General features: G+C 46.6%; 1 protein-coding gene across 1 annotated transcript; it reads right to left on the reverse strand.

The window, feature by feature from the left end:
* Window positions 1-801: 801 nt before the first annotated feature.
* LOC139264040 (IQ motif and ankyrin repeat domain-containing protein 1-like) lies at window positions 802-13,565 on the reverse strand. Its single transcript, XM_070880138.1, has 2 exons — window positions 13,440-13,565; window positions 802-1,495 (listed from the first exon to the last, which is right to left on the reverse strand). Exons 1-2 carry the CDS (start codon window positions 13,556-13,558, stop codon window positions 1,321-1,323), a joined length of 294 nt encoding a protein of 97 aa, XP_070736239.1. The 5' UTR covers window positions 13,559-13,565; the 3' UTR covers window positions 802-1,320.
* Between the last annotated feature and the right edge of the window lie 8,896 nt (window positions 13,566-22,461).

Consider the following 22,461-nt stretch of genomic DNA (forward strand, 5'->3'; position numbering starts at 1 on the left):
GGAAACGCTACAAAGCCTCCTTGATAAAGTGCAACATCCCCACCCACACCTGGGAGTCCCTGGCCAAAGACCGCCCTAAGTGGAGGAAGTGCATCCAGGAGGGCGTTGAGCTCCTCGAGTCTCATTGCCGAGAGCATGCAGAAACCAAGCGCAGGCAGCGGAAGGAGCGTGCGGCAAACCAGTCCCACCCACCCCTTCCCTCAACAACTGTCTGTCCCACCTGTGACAGGGACTGTGGTTTTCGTATTGGACTGTTCATCCACCTAAGAACTCATTTTTAGAGTGGAAGCAAGTCTTGACTGCCTATGATGATGATGTTGAAGGATGGGGACTTGTCCATCGCTGCACTGTGTGGGGTCGAGGCAGACACTGACTGGGCGGAGACCGTGTCCTCCAGTAACCTGTATTTATGTTGCGTATTTAACGTAGTAAAACTTCCCACGGCATTTCACAGGAGCCATTATCAAACCGAGCCACACAAGGAGAAATTAGTGCTGGTGACCAACAGCTTGGCCAAAGAGGTCGGTTTTAAGGAGCGTCTGAAAGGAGGGGAGAGAGATAGAGAGGGATTTAGGGAGGGAGTTCCAGAGCTTGGGGCCTGAGCAGCTGAAGGCACAGCCCCCAATGGTGGAGCGATTTAAATCGGGAATGGGCAAGAGGCCAGAATTGGAGGAGTGCAGAGTTCTCTGGGGCTTGTGGGGCTATAGGAGGTTAGAGGCCATGGAGGCATTTGAATACGAGGATGAGAATTTTAAAATCGAGGCGTTGCTGGACTGGGAGCCAATGTATATCAGCAGTAAGGCAGGTACTCATCAACAGTAAAATCTGCATAATTTATTATTTTGGATATTAAAAGAAGTAATGGAAGAAGATAACTTTCACTGTAATAAGTGTCCCTGTTCAGTGGCCTATTGTGTAACTAGATACTGGGCAGAATGGTGGGACATAGGGGACATGTGTTCGACTTACAGGAGAGAAAAATGTCACTGAAGCCAAGAGAATATTTAATGCAGATCTAAAATCTGTAATGGCTCCAGAAAAACAAGTCTTTTGAATTTTTAATTCTCCATAAATTGCAACTCAATCCAACATCGCAATTTATTCCAAGAAAATCTGAGATCCATTTCCAGAAAAGGCAGAGGTCCAACATGTGGTGGCTTGCTCCAGATTGTTGCTCCATATTGTCGCTGTCCTTTATCATCCTTCTACTGAGAACTGTGTTAAAGAGCAGGAAGATCAGGTCAGTACAGATTGAATTTAGTGCTGAGAAGGGCCACGATTGCATTCAGCCTCTTCTGAGAGCCAGGATCTGGTGAGTCCTCAAGGTGCTGGCTGTTTGATGGTGATCTGAATTGGGTAGAAGGTGCTGAGCAGTTCCTTGGGGATATTCTGCAGTTTGGTTATGAACACGAGTTGGAATTTTTCTGTCCGTGCGGATGAGAATTCGTTGCGGGAATATTCTGGCCCATCGCCAGGTCTAATCAACGACAGGAACCTAGCAAGAGGAAAGACACAGACAACAACAATGCATTTATATAGCGCCTGTAAATATAGATCCCAGGGCGCTTCGCAAAAAGGTAATCAAAGAAATGGACAGCACGTCAAAAAGGGAGCTGAATGGGACACTTGTAAAAGGGGTTACAACATGAGAGAGACCTGGGGGGGTATCTGCACAAATCGTGGTGGGGGCAGGACAGGTTGAGAAGGTTGTTTAAAAAAAACAATTGCGATTCTTTGCTTTATAAATAGAGACGTAAGATTGAATCTTAACTCCCAAAAATCGGTGGGTTGGGGTCGTGTCAGAAGTTAAAATCCATGAGGAAAGTGCCTTTACAGCACTGTTTGTGGGCCAGGGGGAGAGGAAATGGTTCCACCAGGCTCAACACGTTACCCTGTGAACCCCTGCTACACCCCCACCACGATCTGTCTGCTCCCCCCCCCCAACTATCGGACATCGCTTGAACATCGGACCCCCACCACCATCTGTCCCTCCCCCCCACCCCACCCACACTATCGTATTCACAACCGTCTGAGTGAAGAAATTCCTCATCTCAGATGGCCGATCCCTTATCCTGAGACTATGCCCCTAGTTCTAGACTCTCCAGCCGGGGGAAACAACCTCTTGGCATCTACCTTGTCAATCCCCCTCAGAATCTGGTATGTTTCAAGAAGTTCACCGCTCATTCTTCAAAGCTCCAGAGAGTATCGGCCCAATCTACTCAATCTCTCCTCATAGGACAACCCTCTCAGCCCAGGGATCAGTCTGGTGAATCTTTGTTGCACTCCCTCTAAGGCATGTATAGCCTTCCTTAGGTATAGTCATGGTCAACATCTTCACCGAGACATACGAAAGCATGGGCCTTACACTAAACATCCGCAAGACAAAGGTCCTCCACCAACCTGACCCCGCCACACAGCACTACCCCCAGTCATCAAGATCCACGGCGCGGCCCTGGACAACGTGGACCACTTCTCATACCTCAGCAAGGGTAGACATCGAAGACGAGGTTCAACACTGCCTCTAGTGTGCCAGTGCAGCCTTCGGCCACCTGAGGAAGAGAGTGTTCAAAGATCAGGCCCTCAAAACTGGCACCAAGCTCTACAGGGTTGTAGTGATACCCACCCTCCTGTATGGCTGAGAGACGTGGACCATGTATCGCAGACACCTCAAATAGCTGGAGAAATACCACCAGCATTGTCTCCATAAGATCCTGCAAATCCTCTGGGAGGACAGACGCACAAACATTAGTGTTCTCGATCAGGCCAATATCCCCAGCATCAAAGCACTGACCACACTCGACCAGCTCCGTTGGGCGGGCCACATTGTCCGCATGCCCGATATAAGACTCCCAAAGCAAGCGCTCTACTCGGAACTCCTACACGGCAAGCGAGCCCCAGGTGGGCAGAGGAAACATTTCAAGGACACCCTCAAAGCCTCCCTGATAAAATGCAACATCCCCACCCACACCTGAGAGTCCCTGGCCCAAGACCGCCCTAAGTGGAGGAAGTGCATCCGGGAGGGCGCTGAGCACCTCGTGTCTCGTCGCCGAGAGCGTGCAGAAACCAAGCGCAGACAGCGTTTGGCAAACCAGTCCCACCCACCCCTTCCCTCAACCAGTGTCTGTCCCACCTGTGACAGACTGTAATTCCCGTATTGGACTGTAGTCACCTGAGAACTCACTTTTAGAGTGGAAGCAAGTCTTCCTCGATTCCGAGGGACTGCCTATGATGATGATGATGGAGACTAAGGGGGAGAAATTCGGGCGCTAACGAATTGCGTCTGGGCACGGCACCGCTAATGACTCCCGCGAAGTTTTGCGGTGGCGGTAATGACCGTCATCACCGTGCGCAACGACCTGTGTTCACCCGGAGGTAAAATTGGGTGGTGCCCTCTGAAGCTGTGCGGGACGACACCAGCGACAAGCTTCACAGGACACGTACCGGGCTGTGGGCTGCTCCGGGGGGGAGGGGGGGGGGGGTGGGGAGCGAGATTTAAAGCGGGGGGGGGGGGCGGCGCTTTGAAAAGAAAACCGTCCGACTTACCGGTGGATGGCAGGTTGTGTAACACTGCACCCCTCATGGGGGCATTCCGACCCGCCCGCGCCCCGCAGAGCCCGATATTTTGTGCAGCACTTGCACTTGGGAGCGGTGACCTGAAATTAGGTCGCGGGACAGGACTTACGTGGCCCGTGCAGGAAATCCGCCTCGTGGCTGTTACCGCTCCCCAATGGGGCACTACGCAATTTCCCCCCTCGCCCCCACAAACTGCACACAGTCTGCTCTCACCAAAGAATTGGATATATACTTTAAGGGGGAAAAAAGTTAAAAAGGCTTACGGGATCCTGGGCTTCATAAATAGAGGTATAGAGTACAAAAGTGTGGGAATTATGTTGAACTTGCATAGAACACTGGGTTTGGCCATAACTGGAGTATTGTGTCCAATTCTGGCCACCGCACTTTAGGAAGGAGGTGAAGGCCTTAGCGAGGGTGCAGAGGGGATTGACGAGAATGGTGCCAGGAATGAGGGACTTCAGTTACGTGGACAGACTGGAGAAGCTGGGGTTGTTCTCCTTGGAGCAGAGAAAGATTGAGAGGAAATTTGATAGAGGTGTTCAAAATCGTGAGGGGTCGTGACGACAAAGAGCTGGTGTGGGAAAGAGGGGTTTCTTTCCATGGGGCACTGGCACCAGTTCTGGGACAGGAAGGACCGATGGGACGGGCTCTACCTGAACCGGGATAGGACCCGTGTCCCAGCGGAAAGGGTAAATAGGGAGGTGGCAAAGGCTTCAAACTATGGTGGGGGGAGGGATCTACAAGAATCGTAACCAGCCTAAATATAAACAAAACCGAAAAAGAGAGCATAGGAAAGAAGAAAGTAAGGGAGGAAATTGATGGCCAGGGTAAAAATAGAGTTATAGAACAGGAGTCTAAAAAGATGGTTAAACATAAAGTGAGGGGAAATCCTATTAAAAATTAGTTAAACTGTACAGCAATGCACTCAGTGTCCTTAACAAAACAGGGGAGGTGGAGGCAATCATGCGTTGCGAGGAACCAGATATAGTAGGGATTACTGAGACATGGCTACAGAAAAATCAGATCTGGAATTAAACATTGCAGAGTATAACATATTTAGAAAAGATAGAGAGGGAAAAGGGGAGGTGGAGTAGCTGTACTTATTAGGGATAACTTAATGGCAGTAGAATAAAGTGACGCAGCTATCAGCAAGACAAATATAGAATCCACATGGATAGAGATAAAAGATAATAAAGGATTAATGACACTAATAGGCGTAGTCCACAGACCACCCAATAGTGGAAGGGAGGTGGGGAACAAATATGCAGACAAATTAGGGGAAGGAGCGAAAAACATAGAATGATAATCATGGGAGATTTCAACTACCCAGATATTAATTGGACAGAGGTACATACGAACATATGAACAATGACGGACAGGTAAAGACCATGTGGTCCATCCAGCCTGTCCCACACAATTGCGATACTTGTATATCACAACTTATACACTCCACCCCACCCCAAACCATGTGATCTCTTGGGAGAGGCAAAAAAAAAACAGGTAAAAAACACAGGCCACTTTGGGAAAAAAAATCTGGGAAGTTCCTCTCCGACAAGTAAAGGGGATAAGGGAATGGAGTTCCTGCATGTGTACATGACACCTTTCTAACCCAATATGTAAAAAGCCCAACAAGGGAGGATTCACCTCCCTTGGATCTAGTAATGGTGAATGAACCAGAGCAGATAAGAAAAGGAAAAGTAGGAAACGTCTAGGAAATACTATAAAACGCTTTAAGATGATAATTGAGAAGAACATAAGTATGACGAAAACCAGGTTAATAGATTGGAGAATAACTGATTTTGAGGGGTTAAGAATAGAACTTGGGAAAATAAAATGGGCAACAATATTGGCAAGCAACGATGTAGACAGCACTGGGAAACATTTAAAATGGCGTTCAACAAAGTGCAGGATCAATATATTCCGCTAAAAGGGAAGAACATAAGAACATAAGAAATAGGAGCAGGAGTCGGTCATTTGGCCCCTCGAGCCTGCTCTGCCATTCAATGAGATCATGGCTGATCTGATCTTGGCCTCAACTCCACTTCCCTGCCCGCTCCCCGTAACCCTTGACAACCATATCGCTCAAAAATCTCCACCTCAAATATATTCAATGACCCAGCCTCCACAGCTCTCTGGGGCAGTGAATTCCAAAGATTCACAACCCTCAGAGAAGAAATTCCTCCTCATCTCAGTTTTAAATGGGTAACCTCTTATTCTGAAACTATGCCCCTAGTTCTAGATCACCCGTGGAGGAACATCCTCTCTACATCTACCCTGTCAAGCCCCCTCTTATACGTTTCAATAAAATCATCTCAGTCTTCTAAACTCCAATGTGTATCGGCCCAACCTCCTCAACCTATCTTCATAAGACAACCCCCTTATCTCAGGAATCAACCTAGTGAACCTTCTCTGAACAGCCTACAATGCAAGTATATCCTTCCTTAAATAAGGAGACCAAAACTGTACGCAGTACTCCAGGTGTGGTCTCACCAATACCTTGTACAGTTGTAGCAGGACTTCTCTGCTTTTATACTCTTTCCCCCTTGCAATAAAGGCCAACATTCCATTTACCTTCCTGATTATTTGCTGTACCTGCATACTAACTGTTATATTTCATGCACAAGGGCCCCCAGGTCCCTCTGTATCTCAGCATTTTGAAATCTCTCCCCATTTAAATAACAATTTGCTTTTTTATTTTTCCTACCAAAGTGGATATCCTCACACTTTTCCACATTATAGTCCATCTGCCAAATGTTTGCCCACTCACTTAGCCTGTCTATATCCCTTTGCAGATTCTTTGCGTCCTCCACAATGGTGTTCAAACTAAACGCAAGACTCCATGGATGAATAAAGCCACAAGGGAACAATTGAGGGTAAATACATGGACAGCAGGGGAGTGAAGAGATTAGGACAAATCAAAAAACAATTAGGAAGGCCAAGAGGAAGTATGAAATTAAATTATCAAGGAACATAAAACAAAACAGTAAAATATTTTACAGGCACAGCAATAAAAGAGGAAGATTGGGATGGGAATAGAGCCATTGAGGGATGGAAAGGATATACCACAGGTAACGATAACAAGATGGCAAAAATATTAAACAATTATTTCACTTCAGTATTTACCAGAGAGATAGAACAGGTGGACGTGACATTAGATGATGAGATAAAATAAAAAGAGGTTATATTAAATAAACTCATCAAACTCAAGGAGAATAAGAGCATCCACTCGTTTTAAAAGAATCTAGGGAAGAGATAGCAGAGGCATTACTACACATATTTAAGAATTCGTTCGAAAAAGGTGTAGTTTCAGAGGACTGGCAGATAGCTAACGTAATACCTATATTTAAGAAGTGGGATAGAACATGTCCAGGCAATTGTAGATCAGTCAGCTTAACATCGGTGGTAGGAAAAATAATGGAATCCTTAATAAAGGAGAAAATAGAAGAACATCTAGAAACCAAAAGTATAATAATGAATAGTCAGCATGGATTTCAAAAAGGAAAGTCTTGCTTGACCAACCTCATTGAATTTTTTGAAGAGGCAACAATCGTAATGCAGTTGATGTAATTTATCTAAATTTTCAAAAGGCCTTCGATAAGGTACCCCATCATCATCATAGGCAGTCCCTCGGAATCGAGGAAGACTTGCTTCCACTCTAAAAATGAGTCCTCAGATGACTGAACAGTCCAATACGAGAACCACTGACTCTGTCACAGGTCGGACAGAGAGTCGTTGAGGGAAGGGGTGAGTGGGACAGGTTTGCCGCACGCTCTTTCCGCTGCCTACGCTTGGTTTCTGCATGCTCTCGGCGATGAGACTCGAGGTGTTCAGCGCCCTCCTGGATACACTTCCTCCACTTAGCGCGGTCTTTGGCCAGGGTCTCCCAGGTGTTGGTGGGGATGTTGTACTTTATCAGGGCGGCTTTGAGAGTGTCCTTGTAACGTTTCCTCTGCCCACCTTTGGCTCGCTTGCTGTGAAGGAGTTCCGAGTAGAGCGCTTGCTTTGGGAGTCTCATGTCTGGCATGCGGACAATGTGGCCCTGCCCAGCGGAGCTGGTCAAGTGTGGTCAGTGCTTCAATGCTGGGGATGTTGGCCTGGTAGACTGATGAACAAGGTCAGAGAATGCGGAGTCAGGGGACAAGTAGCAGAATGGATCGCTAGCTGGCTTCAAGACAGAAAGCAGAGAGTGGGGTAAAGGGTAGCTATTCACAGTGGTAGAAGGTGGGTAACGGTGTTCCACAAGGATCTGTGCTGGGACCACTGTTGTTCACAATTTATATTAATGATTTAGATTTTGGAATCAAAAACACAATTTCTAAATTTGCGAATTACATCAAATTGTGGGGGACAGTCAATACTGAGGAGGACTGCAACAAATTACAGGAGGACATTAATAAACTTGCAGAATGGGCATATAATTGGCAAATGAAGTTCAACACAGATAAATGTGAGGCGTTACATTTTGGTAGGAAGCATAGGGAGGTCACTTATTACTTGGAGGGTGTGAGTCTGGGTGGGGCAGAGGAACAAAGGGATTTGGGATTTGGGAGTACAAATACACACATCACTAAAAGTTGCGACTCAGGTTAACAAGGCCATAAAAATGCAAACCAAGCACTAGGGTTTATTTCTAGAGGTATAGAATTGAAAGGTAGGGAAGTTATGCTCGACCTGTATTGAACCTTGGTTAGACCACACTAAGATACTGCGTATAATTCTGGTCGCCATATTATAAAAAGGATATCATCACAGACAGTCCCTCGGAATCGAGGAAGACTTGCTTCCACTCCTGAAGTGAGTTCTTTGGTGGCTGAACAGTCCAATACGAGAGCCACAGACTCTGTCGCAGGTGGGACAGATATTCGTTGAGGGAAGGGGTGGGTGGGACTGGTTTGCCGCACGCTCTTTCCGCTGTCTGCGCTTGGTTTCTGCATGCTCTCGGCGTTGAGACTTCAGGTGCTCAGCGCCCTCTTGGATGCACTTCCTCCACTTAGGGCGGTCTTGGGCCAGGGACTCCCAGGTGTCAGTGGGGAGGCATTGAGGGTGTCCTTGTAGCATTTCCGCTGCCCACCTTTGGCTTGTTTGCCATAAAGGAGCTCACAGTAGAGCACTTGCTTTGGGAGTCTCGTGTCTGGCATGCGGACTATGTGGCCTGCCCAGCGGAGCTGTTCAAGTGTGGTCAGTGCTTCAATGCTGGGGATGTTGGCCTGAATGAGGAGGCTGATGTTGGTGCGTCTGTCCTCCCAGGGGATTTGTCGGATCTTGCGGAGACATCTTTGGTGATATTTCTCCAGCAACTTGAGGTGTCTACTGTACATGGTCCATGTCTCTGAGCCATACAAGAGGGCAGGTATTACTACAGCCCTGTAGACCATGAGCTTGGTGTCAGTTTTGAGGGCCTGGTCTTCAAACACTCTTTTCCTCAGGTGGCCGAAGGCTGCACTGGCGCACTGGAGGCGGTGTTGATTCTCGTCGTCAATGCCTGCTCTTGTTGATAGGAGGCTCCCGAGATATGGGAAGTGGTCCACGGTGTCCAGGGCCGCGCCCTGGATCTTGATGACTGGGGGGGCAGTGCTGAGGACAGGCTGGTGGAGGACCTTTGCCTTACGGATGTTTAGCGTAAGGCCCATGCTTTCGTATGCCTCAGTAAATACATCGACTATATCCTGGAGTGCGGCCTCTGTATGTGCACAGACGCAGGCGTCGTCCGCGTACTGTAGCTCGACGACAGAGGTTGGGGTGGTCTTGATCGGGCCTGGAGACGGTGCAGGTTGAACAGGTTCCCACTGGTTCTGTAGTTTAGCTTGTTGACTTTGAGGTGGAGCATGGTGGTGAGAAAGATTGAGAAGAGGGTTGGGGCGATGACGCAGCCCTGTTTGACCCCGGTCCAGACGTGAATTGGGTCTGTGATGGATCCGTTGGTAAGGATCATGGCCTGCATGACCACACTAAGGTACTACGTACAGTTCTGGTCGCCATATTATAAAAAGGATATAGAGGCACTAGAAAGGGTGCAGAGAAGATTTACAAGGATGATACCACAAATGCGAGGGTATACATATCAGGAAAGGATGAACAGGCTGGGTCTCTTTTCTCTTGAAAAAGAAAGCTGAGGGGTGACCTAATAGAGATCCTTAAAATTATGAAAGGTTTTGATAGATTGGATACAGAGAGAATGTTTGCACTTGTGGGGAAGAGAATAACTAGAGGTCATCAATATAAGAGAGTCACCAAGAAATCCAATAGGGAATTCAGAAGGAACTTCTTTACGCAAAGAGTGGTGAGAATGTGGAACTCGCTGCCACAGGGAGTGGTCTAGGCGAATAATATCGATGCATTTAAGGGGAGGCTGAACAAGTATATGAGGGAGAAGGGAATCGAGGGTTATGCTGATAGATTTAGATGAGGAAAGATGGGAAGAGGTTCAAGTGGAACATAAACGCCGGCATGGACTGGTTGGGCCGAATGGCATGTTTCTGAGCCGTATATGTTATGTAGTAGATAGCGAGAAACTGTTCCCATTGGCAAAAGTGTGGTTGATTATGAAGAAGAAAGCTATAAACTGCAGGAAGATATCAATGTACGAGTATATACTTCAATGCAAGGAGTCTAGGGAATAAGGCAGATGAGCTGAGAGCACAGGTAGACTCGGAGTATGATATTGTAGCTATGACTGAGGCATGGCTGAAAGAAGGGCAGTATGGCAGCTCAACATTCCTGGTTACAGGGTTTTCAGACGGGATAGAGAGGGGTCTAAAAAAGGAGAGGGAATTGAAGTATTGATTAAAGAAACAATTACAGCTGTGAGAAGGGATGATATGTTAGAAGGATCATCAAATGAGGCCATGTAGGTTAAATTGAAGAACAAAAAAGGGGCGATCACACTACTGGGAGTGTACTATAGACCCCCAAACAGTCAGAGGGAGATAGAAGAACAAATATGTGGGCAAATTGCTGCAAAGTGCAAAAACTATAGAGCTGTAATAGTGGGGGATTTCAACTACCCTAATATTAACTAGGAAAAAAGCAGAGTGAATGGTACAGAGGGACCAGAATTCCTAAAATGCATTCAGGAGAACTTCTTTAGCCAGTATATAACAAGCCCAACAAAGGAGCGGGCGGTTCTGGCCTTGGTTTTGGGGAATGAAGAGGGGCAGGTGGAAGGGGTATCAGTGGGAGAGCATTTTGGTGCCAGTGATCATAATTCAGTAAGATTTAGGGTGGTTATAGAAAAGGACAAAGGTGGACCAGGAAAAAAAGTTCTCAATTGGAAAAAGCCAATTTTGCTGAGCTGAGATGGGATTTGGCCAAAGTGGGCTGGAAACAGTTACTTGATGGTAAATGAGTGTCAGAGGCTTTCAAGGAGGAGATCCTGAGGGTATCCCTCAAAAATACCCTCAAAAATATTCCCTGAAAAACAAGTGAGGGACTAACAAATCCAGAGCCCCAGGATGTTAAGGGACATACAGGGTAAGATAAAGGAAAAAGGGAGGCTTATGACAGATACCGAGAACTCAACACTGCAGAAACTCCAGAGGAGTATAAGTAGTGCAGGAGTGCAATTAAAAAATATATCAAGAAAGCAAGGAAAGAGCATGAAAGAATGTTGTCAAGTAAAATCAGGGAAAACCCAAAGATGTTTTATAAATGCATTAAGAGCAAGTAGAGAAAGACTGAGGCCTATTAGAGATCAGAAAGAAAATCTGTGTATGGAGTCATGAGGGTAGGATTATTAATGAATACTTTGTGTCTGTTTTCACAAAAGAGAGGGACGATGCAGACTTTGCAATGAGGGAGGAGGAGTGTGAAATATTAGACAAGATAAACATAGTGAGAGAGGAAGTATGAAGAGGTTTAGCAGCTTTGAAAGTGGATAAATCCCTAGGCCCAGATGAAATGTATCCCAGGCTGTTATGTGAAGCAAAAGAGGAAATAGCAGAGGCTCTGATCATCATTTTCCAATTCTCTCTGGCTACAGGTGTGGTGCCAGAGGACTGCGAATGTAGTACCTTTGTTTAAGAAGGGAGCAAGGGATAGACCGAGTAATTACAGGCCTGTCAGCCTAACCTCGGTGGTGGGAAAGTTACTGGAAAAAATCCTGAGGGACAGAATAAATCTTAATTTGGAAAAACATGGATTAATTAAGGACAGTCAGCATGGATTTGTCAAGGGAAGATCATGTCTGACTAACTTGATTGAATTTGTCGAGGAGGTAACCAGGAGGGTCGATGAGGGCAGTGCGTATGATGTAGTGTATATGGATTTTAGCAAAGCTTTTGATAGAGTCCCACATGGCAGACTGGTCACAAAAGTAAAAGCCCATGGGATCGAAGGTCAAAGTGGCAAGTTGGATCCAAAATTGGCTCAGAGGCAGGAAGCAAAGGGTAATGGTTAATGGGCGTTTTTGTGACTGGAGGGCTGTATCCAGTGTGGTTCCACAGGGCTCTGTGGGTGGGTCCCTTGTTTTTTGTTATATATATCAATGACTTGGACTTGAATGTTGGGGGTATGATTAAGAAGTTTGCAGATGACACTAAAATCGGCTGTGTGGTTGATAATGAAGAAGAAAGCTGCGGACTGCAGGAAGATATCAATCTACTGGTCAGGTGGGCAGAACAGTGGCAAATGGAATTCAATCCGGAGAAGTGTGAGATAATTTGGGGAGGTCTAACAAGGCAAGGGAATACACATTAAATGGTACGACATGGAAAAGTGTAGAGGAACAAAGCGACCTCGGAGTACAGGTCCACAGACCCCTGAAGGTAGCAGGCCAGGTAGATAAGGTAGTTAAGAAGGCAAATGGAATACTTGCCTTTATTAGTCAAAGCATGGAATACAAGAGCAGGGAAGTTATGCTTGAACTGTATAAAACACTGGTTAGGCCACAGCTGGAGTACTGCGTGCAGTTCTGGTCACCACATTACAGGAAAGATGTGATTGCACTGGAGAGGGTGCAGAGGGGATTGACGAGGATGTTGCCTGGACTTGAGAATTTTAGCGATGAGGAAAGATTGGATAGGCTGGGTCTGTTTTCTTTGGAACAGAGGAGGCTGAGGGGAGACCTGATTGAGGTGTATAAAATTATGAGGGCCTGGATAGAGTGGATAGGAAGGACCTATTTCCCTTGGCAAAGGGGTCAACAACCAGGGGGCATAGATTTAAAGTAATTGTGTGGAGGTTTAGAGGGGATTTGAGGGAAATTTCTTCGCCCAGAGAGTGGTGGGGTCTGGAACTCATTGTCTGAAAGGGTGGTAGAGGCAGAAACCCTCATCACATTTAAAAAGTACTTGGATGTGCACCTGAAGTGCCGTAACCTGCAGGGCTACGGACCAAGAGCTGGAAAGTGGGATTAGGCTGGGTAGCTCTTGTTGGCCGGCACGGACACGATGGGCCGAATGGCCTCCTTCCGTTCTGTCAATTTCTGTGATTCTACGAACCAGAGGACACAGATTTAAGGTGATTGGCAAAAGAACCAAAGGCGATGTAAGAAAAAGCTTCTTTACGCAGCGAGTGGTTAAGATCTGCAATGCACTGCCAGAGAGGGTGGTGGAGATAGATTCAATTTTATCTTTCAAAGTGGAGTTGGATAAGTATCTGAAGGAAAAAAATGCATGGCTACGGGGAAAGGACGGGGGGGTGGGACTCGCTGAGAGTCGGCACGTGCTGTAGCCATTCCATGATCCTATGAAGGGGCAGAGACGGGTGATGTTTCGGAGGTGGAATTAGGCGGACTTGGCGATGGGGTCAGAAGCACAACTCAGGTTCAAGTATGAGGATACGGTTGCAAGCAGTGGGTTTGAAAAGCTGCAGGCAGTGGAGGATGATGAGGAGGGTTCGTTTACCACGATGGCGGTCTAAATACTCACCCGGAATTCTGGAGTAATTCCTTGTTCAGCAGCTTCACCATCAACCCCGCCTCGATCTGATCAAACACCCTGCTCACCACTTCAAACATGTTCACCTCCATCATGTCGATCACAAGCATCTTCCCGTACCTGGAGACAATGGACAACGTTAGTCGGCATTTCCATCGCTTGCCGAGAACACACTGCCCTCCCATCGCACAGCCCATATTACAGGGGGATATCAGTGTGAGGGGTACATCAGTGTGAGGAGTATATCAGTGTGAGGAGTATATCAGTGTGGGGGGGGGGGGTATATCAGTGTGAGGGGTATACAAGTGTGAGGGGGTATATCAGTGTGAGGGGGTATATCAGTGTGAGGAGTATATCAGTGTGAGGGGTACATTAGTGTGAGCAGTATATCAGTGTGAGGAGTATATCAGTGTGAGGGGTATATCAGTGTGAGGGGTTATATCAGTGTGGGGGGTATATCAGTGTGAGGGGTATATCAGTGTGAGGAGTATATCAGTGTGAGGGGTATATCAGTGTGAGGGGTTATATCAGTGTGGGGGTATATCAGTGTGAGGGGTTATATCAGTGTGAGGGGTATATCAGTGTGAGGAGTATATCAGTGTGAGGGTTATATCAGTGTGAGGGGTTATATCAGTGTGAGGGGTATATAAGTGTGAGGGGGTATATCAGTGTGAGGAGTATATCAGTGTGAGGAGTATATCAGTGTGAGGGGTACATTAGTGTGAGCAGTATATCAGTGTGAGGGGTACATCAGTGTGAGGAGTATATCAGTGTGAGGGGTACATCAGTGTGAGGAGTATATCAGTGTGAGGGGTATATCAGTGTGAGGGGTTATATCAGTGTGAGGGGTTATATCAGTGTGAGGGGTATATCAGTGTGAGGGGTATATCAGTGTGAGGGGTATATCAGTGTGAGGGGTACATCAGTGTGAGGAGTATATCAGTGTGAGGGTTATATCAGTGTGAGGGGTTATATCAGTGTGAGGGGTTATACCAGTGTGAGGGGTTATATCAGTGTGAGGGGGTTATATCAGTGTGAGGGTTATATCAGTGTGAGGAGTATATCAGTGTGAGGGTTTATATCAGTGTGAGGGTTATATCAGTGTGAGGGGTTATATCAGTGTGAGGGGTTATACCAGTGTGAGGGGTTATATCAGTGTGAGGGGGTTATATCAGTGTGAGGTGTTATATCAGTGTGAGGGTTATATCAGTGTGAGGGTTATATCAGTGTGAGGGTTATATCAGTGCGAGGGGTTATATCAGTGTGAGGGGTTATATCAGTGTGAGGAGTATATCAGTGTGAGAGGTTATATCAGTGTGAGGGGTGATATCAGTGTGGGGGGTTATATCAGTGTGGGGGGTTATATCAGTGTGAGGGGTATCTCAGTGTTAGAGGGTTATATCAGTGTGAGGGGTATATCAGTGTGGGGGTTATATCAGTGTGAGGGGTTATATCAGTGCGAGGGGTTATATCAGTGTGAGGGGTATCTCAGTGTGAGAGGGTTATATCAGTGTGAGGGGTATATCAGTGTGGGGGGGGTTATATCAGTGTGGGGGGCATATCAGTGTGGGGGGGTTATATCAGTGTGAGGGGATATATCAGTGTGGGGGGTTATATCAGTGTGAGGGGTATATCAGTGTGGGGGTTTATATCAGTATGAGGGGTTATATCAGTGTGAGGGGTATATCAGTGTGAGGGTTTATATCAGTGTGAGGGGTTATATCAGTGTATGGGTTATATCAGTGGGAGGGGTATATCAGTGTGGGAGGTTATATCAGTGTGAGGGGTTATAATCAGTGTGAGGGTTATATCAGTGTGAGGGGTATATCAGTGTGAGGGGTATCTCAGTGTGGGGGGTATCTCAGTGTGGGGGGTTATATCAGTGCGAGGGGTTATATCAGTGTGAGGGTTACATCAGTGTGAGGGTTATATCAGTGTGGGGGTTATATCAGTGTGACGGTTATATCAGTGTGAGGGGTATATCAGTGTGAGCGGTTTATCAGTGTGAGGGGTATATCAATGTGGGGGTTATATCAGTGTGGGGGTTTATATCAGTGTGAGGGGTTATATCAGTGTGAGGGGTATGTCAGTGTGAGGGGTATCTCAGTGTCGGGGTTATATCAGTGTGAGGGGTATATCAGTGTGGGGGTTATATCAGTGTGAGGGGAATAGCAGTGTGGGGGTTATATCAGTGTGAGTGGTGTATCAGTGTGGGTGGGGTTACATCAATGTGGGGGGGGGGTATATCAGTGTGAGGGGTATATCAGTGTGAGGGGTACATCAGTGTGAGGGGTACATCAGTGTGAGGGGTATATCAGTGCAAGGGGATATATCAGTGTGAGGGGTTATATCAGTGTGAGGAGTATATCAGTGTGAGGGGTATATCAGTGTGAGGAGTATATCAGTGTGGGGGGTTATACCAGTGTGAGGGTTATATCAGTGTGAGGGTTATATCAGTGTGAGGAGTATATCAGTGTGAGGGGTTATATCAGTGTGAGGGGTTATATCAGTGTGAGGGGTTATATCAGTGTGAGGGGTTATATCAGTGTGAGGGGTATCTCAGTGTGAGGGTTATATCAGTGTGGGGGGTATCTCAGTGTGGGGGGTATCTCAGTGTGGGGGGTATATCAGTGTGGGGGGGGTTATATCAGTGTGGGGGGCATATCAGTGTGGGGGGGTTATATCAGTGTGAGGGTCATATCAGTGTGGGGGGTTATATCAGTGTGGTGGGTATATCAGTGTGAGGGGTATATCAGTGTGAGGGTTATATCAGTGTGAGGGGTATATCAGTGCGAGGGGATATATCAGTGTGGGGGGGTTATATCAGTGTGAGGGGATATATCAGTGTGGGGGGTTATATCAGTGTGAGGGGTATATCAGTGTGGGGGTTTATATCAGTATGAGGGGTTATATCAGTGTGAGGGGTATATCAGTGTGAGGGTTTATATCAGTGTGAGGGGTTATATCAGTGTATGGGTTATATCAGTGGGAGGGGTATATCAGTGTGGGAGGTTATATCAGTGTGAGGGGTTATAATCAGTGTGAGGGTTATATCAGTGTGAGGGGTATATCAGTGTGAGGGGTATCTCAGTGTGGGAGGTATCTCAGTGTGGGGGGTTATATCAGTGCGAGGGGTTATATCAGTGTGAGGGTTATATCAGTGTGAGGGGGTATATCAGTGTGAGGTGTATATCAGTGTGACGGTTACATCAGTGTGACGGTTATATCAGTGTGAGGGGTATATCAGTGTGAGCGGTATATCAGTGTGAGGGGTATATCAATGTGGGGGTTATATCAGGGTGAGGGGTATATCAGTGTGGAGGTTATATCAGTGTGGGGGGGGGTTATATCAGTGTGGGGGGGGGTTATATCAGTGTGGGGGGTATATCAGTGTGGGGTGGTTATATCAGTGTGAGGGTTATATCAGTGTGGGGGGTTATATCAGTGTGGGGGGTTATATCAGTGTGAGGAGTATATCAGTGTGAGGGGTATATCAGTGTGAGGGGTATATCAGCGCGAGGGGATATATCAGTGTGGGGGGTTATATCAGTGTGAGGGGATATATCAGTGTGGGGGGTTATATCAGTGTGAGGGGTATATCAGTATGGGGGTTTATATCAGTGTGAGGGGTTATATCAGTGTGAGGGGTATATCAGTGTGGGGGTTTATATCAGTGTGAGGGGTTATATCAGTGTATGGGTTATATCAGTGTGGGGGTTATATCAGTGCGATGGGTTATATCAGTGTGAGGGGTATCTCAGTGTCGGGGTATATCAGTGTGAGGGGTTATATCAGTGTGAGGAGTTATATCAGTGTGAGGGGTTATATCAGTGTGAGGGGTTATATCAGTGTGAGGAGTATATCAGTGTGAGGGGTTATATCAGTGTGAGGAGTATATCAGTGTGAGGGGTTATATCAGTGTGAGGGGTTATATCAGTGTGAGGGTTATATCAGTGTGGGGGGGTTATATCAGTGTGGGGGGTTATATCAGTGTGAGGGTTATATCAGTGTGAGGAGTATATCAGTGTGAGGGTTTATATCAGTGTGAGGGTTATATCAGTGTGAGGGGTATATCAGTGTGAGGGTTTATATCAGTGTGAGGGTTATATCAGTGTGAGGGGTATATCAGTGTGGGGGTTTATATCAGTGTGAGGGGTTATATCAGTGTGAGGGGTATATCAGTGTGGAGGTTTATATCAGTGTGAGGGGTTATATCAGTGTATGGGTTATATCAGTGTGAGGGGTATATCAGTGTGGGGTGTTATATCAGTGTGAGGGGTATGTCAGTGTGAGGGGTATATCAGTGTGAGGGGTATATCAGTGTGGGGGTTATATCAGTGCGATGGGTTATATCAGTGTGAGGGGTATCTCAGTGTGAGGGGTACATCAGTGTGAGGAGTATATCAGTGTGAGGGGTTATATCAGTGTGAGGGGTATATCAGTGTGAGGGGTATATCAGTGTGAGGGGTTATATCAGTGTGAGGGGTTATATCAGTGTGAGGGGTATATCAGTGTGAGGAGTATATCAGTGTGAGGAGTATATCAGTGTGAGGGGTATATCAGTGTGAGAGGTACATCAGTGTGAGGAGTATATCAGTGTGAGGAGTATATCAGTGTGAGGAGTATATCAGTGTGAGGGGTTATATCAGTGTGAGGGGTTATATCAGTGTGAGGGGTATATCAGTGTGAGGGGGTACATCAGTGTGAGGGGTACATCAGTGTGAGGAGTATATCAGTGTGAGGAGTATATCAGTGTGAGGAGTATATCAGTGTGAGGAGTATGTGAGGAGTATATCAGTGTGAGGGGTTATATCAGTGTGAGGGGTTATATCAGTGTGAGGGGTATATCAGTGTGAGGGGTTATATCAGTGTGAGGAGTATATCAGTGTGAGGGGTTATATCAGTGTGAGGAGTATATCAGTGTGAGGGGTTATATCAGTGTGAGGGGTTATATCAGTGTGAGGGTTATATCAGTGTGGGGGGGTTATATCAGTGTGGGGGGTTATATCAGTGTGAGGGTTATATCAGTGTGAGGAGTATATCAGTGTGAGGGTTTATATCAGTGTGAGGGTTATATCAGTGTGAGGGGTATATCAGTGTGAGGGTTTATATCAGTGTGAGGGTTATATCAGTGTGAGGGGTTATATCAGTGTGAGGGGTTATACCAGTGTGAGGGGTTATATCAGTGTGAGGGGGTTATATCAGTGTGAGGTGTTATATCAGTGTGAGGGTTATATCAGTGTGAGGGTTATATCAGTGCGAGGGGTTATATCAGTGTGAGGGGTTATATCAGTGTGAGGAGTATATCAGTGTGAGAGGTTATATCAGTGTGAGGGGTGATATCAGTGTGGGGGGTTATATCAGTGTGGGGGCTTATATCAGTGTGAGGGGTATCTCAGTGTGAGAGGGTTATATCAGTGTGAGGGGTTATATCAGTGTGAGGGGTTATATCAGTGTGAGGGGTATCTCAGTGTGAGAGGGTTATATCAGTGTGAGGGGTATATCAGTGTGGGGGGTATATCAGTGTGGGGGGGGTTATATCAGTGTGGGGGGCATATCAGTGTGGGGGGGGTTATATCAGTGTGAGGGTCATATCAGTGTGGGGGGTTATATCAGTGTGGGGGGTATATCAGTGTGAGGGGTATATCAGTGTGAGGGTTATATCAGTGTGAGGGGTATATCAGTGCGAGGGGATATATCAGTGTGGGGGGGTTATATCAGTGTGAGGGGATATATCAGTGTGAGGGGTATATCAGTGTGAGGGGTATATCAGAGCAAGGGGATATATCAGTGTGAGGGGTTATATCAGTGTGAGGAGTATATCAGTGTGAGGGGTATATCAGTGTGAGGAGTATATCAGTGTGAGGAGTATATCAGTGTGAGGAGTATATCAGTGTGAGGGGTATATCAGTGTGAGAGGTACATCAGTGTGAGGAGTATATCAGTGTGAGGAGTATATCAGTGTGAGGAGTATATCAGTGTGAGGGGTTATATCAGTGTGAGGGGTTATATCAGTGTGAGGGGTATATCAGTGTGAGGGGGTACATCAGTGTGAGGGGTACATCAGTGTGAGGAGTACATCAGTGTGAGGAGTATATCAGTGTGAGGAGTATATCAGTGTGAGGGGTTATATCAGTGTGAGGGGTTATATCAGTGTGAGGGGTATATCAGTGTGAGGGGTTATATCAGTGTGAGGAGTATATCAGTGTGAGGGGTTATATCAGTGTGAGGAGTATATCAGTGTGAGGGGTTATATCAGTGTGAGGGGTTATATCAGTGTGAGGGTTATATCAGTGTGGGGGGGTTATATCAGTGTGGGGGGTTATATCAGTGTGAGGGTTATATCAGTGTGAGGAGTATATCAGTGTGAGGGTTTATATCAGTGTGAGGGTTATATCAGTGTGAGGGGTATATCAGTGTGAGGGTTTATATCAGTGTGAGGGTTATATCAGTGTGAGGGGTTATATCAGTGTGAGGGGTTATACCAGTGTGAGGGGTTATATCAGTGTGAGGGGGTTATATCAGTGTGAGGTGTTATATCAGTGTGAGGGTTATATCAGTGTGAGGGTTATATCAGTGCGAGGGGTTATATCAGTGTGAGGGGTTATATCAGTGTGAGGAGTATATCAGTGTGAGAGGTTATATCAGTGTGAGGGGTGATATCAGTGTGGGGGGTTATATCAGTGTGGGGGCTTATATCAGTGTGAGGGGTATCTCAGTGTGAGAGGGTTATATCAGTGTGAGGGGTTATATCAGTGTGAGGGGTTATATCAGTGTGAGGGGTATCTCAGTGTGAGAGGGTTATATCAGTGTGAGGGGTATATCAGTGTGGGGGTTATATCAGTGTGAGGGGTTATATCAGTGCGAGGGGTTATATCAGTGTGAGGGTTATATCAGTGTGGGGGGTATCTCAGTGTGGGGGGTATCTCAGTGTGGGGGGTATATCAGTGTGGGGGGGGTTATATCAGTGTGGGGGGCATATCAGTGTGGGGGGGGTTATATCAGTGTGAGGGTCATATCAGTGTGGGGGGTTATATCAGTGTGGGGGGTATATCAGTGTGAGGGGTATATCAGTGTGAGGGTTATATCAGTGTGAGGGGTATATCAGTGCGAGGGGATATATCAGTGTGGGGGGGTTATATCAGTGTGAGGGGATATATCAGTGTGAGGGGTATATCAGTGTGAGGGGTATATCAGAGCAAGGGGATATATCAGTGTGAATGGTTATATCAGTGTGAGGAGTATATCAGTGTGAGGGGTATATCAGTGTGAGGAGTATATCAGTGTGGGGGGTATATCAGTGTGAGGGGTTATATCAGTGTGAGGAGTTATATCAGTGTGAGGGGTTATATCAGTGTGAGGGGTTATATCAGTGTGAGGAGTATATCAGTGTGAGGGGTTATATCAGTGTGAGGGTTATATCAGTGTGAGGGGTATATCAGTGTGAGGGTTTATATCAGTGTGAGGGTTATATCAGTGTGAGGGGTTATATCAGTGTGAGGGGTTATACCAGTGTGAGGGGTTATATCAGTGTGAGGGGGTTATATCAGTGTGAGGGTTATATCAGTGTGAGGAGTATATCAGTGTGAGGGTTTATATCAGTGTGAGGGTTATATCAGTGTGAGGGGTTATATCAGTGTGAGGGGTTATACCAGTGTGAGGGGTTATATCAGTGTGAGGGGGTTATATCAGTGTGAGGTGTTATATCAGTGTGAGGGTTATATCAGTGTGAGGGTTATATCAGTGTGAGGGTTATATCAGTGCGAGGGGTTATATCAGTGTGAGGGGTTATATCAGTGTGAGGAGTATATCAGTGTGAGAGGTTATATCAGTGTGGGGGTTATATCAGTGTGAGGGGTTATATCAGTGCGAGGGGTTATATCAGTGTGAGGGTTATATCAGTGTGGGGGGTATCTCAGTGTGGGGGGCATCTCAGTGTGGGGGGTATATCAGTGTGGGGGGGGTTATATCAGTGTGGGGGGCATATCAGTGTGGGGGGGTTATATCAGTGTGAGGGGATATATCAGTGTGGGGGGTTATATCAGTGTGAGGGGTATATCAGTGTGGGGGTTTATATCAGTATGAGGGGTTATATCAGTGTGAGGGGTATATCAGTGTGAGGGTTTATATCAGTGTGTGGGGTTATATCAGTGTATGGGTTATATCAGTGGGAGGGGTATATCAGTGTGGGAGGTTATATCAGTGTGAGGGGTTATAATCAGTGTGAGGGTTATATCAGTGTGAGGGGTATATCAGTGTGAGGGGTATCTCAGTGTGGGGGGTATCTCAGTGTGGGGGGTTATATCAGTGCGAGGGGTTATATCAGTGTGAGGGTTATATCAGTGCGAGGGGTTATATCAGTGTGATGAGGATATCAGTGTGAGGGGTTATATCAGTGTGGGGGGTTATATCAGTGTGGGGGGTTATATCAGTGTGGGGGGGTTATATCAGTGTGAGGAGTATATCAGTGTGAGGGGTACATCAGTGTGAGGAGTACATCAGTGTGAGGGGTACATCAGTGTGAGGAGTATATCAGTGTGAGGGGTTATATCAGTGTGAGGGGTTATATCAGTGTGGGGGGGTTATATCAGTGTGGGGTTTATATCAGTGTGGGGGGTTATATCAGTGTGAGGGTTATATGGTTATATCAGTGTGAGGGTTATATCAGTGTGAGGAGTATATCAGTGTGAGGGGTTATATCAGTGTGAGGGGTTATATCAGTGTGAGGGGTTATATCAGTGTGAGGGGTTATATCAGTGTGAGGGGTATCTCAGTGTGAGAGGGTTATATCAGTGTGAGGGGTATATCAGTGTGGGGGTTATATCAGTGTGAGGGGTTATATCAGTGCGAGGGGTTATATCAGTGTGAGGGTTATATCAGTGTGAGGGGGTATATCAGTGTGAGGGGGTATATCAGTGTGAGGGTTATAACAGTGTGGGGGGTATCTCAGTGTGGGGGGTATATCAGTGTGGGGGGTATATCAGTGTGGGGGGGGGTATATCAGTGTGAGGGG

This window comes from Pristiophorus japonicus, chromosome 5, assembly GCF_044704955.1.
Source record: "Pristiophorus japonicus isolate sPriJap1 chromosome 5, sPriJap1.hap1, whole genome shotgun sequence".
Lineage (NCBI taxonomy): Eukaryota > Metazoa > Chordata > Chondrichthyes > Pristiophoridae > Pristiophorus > Pristiophorus japonicus.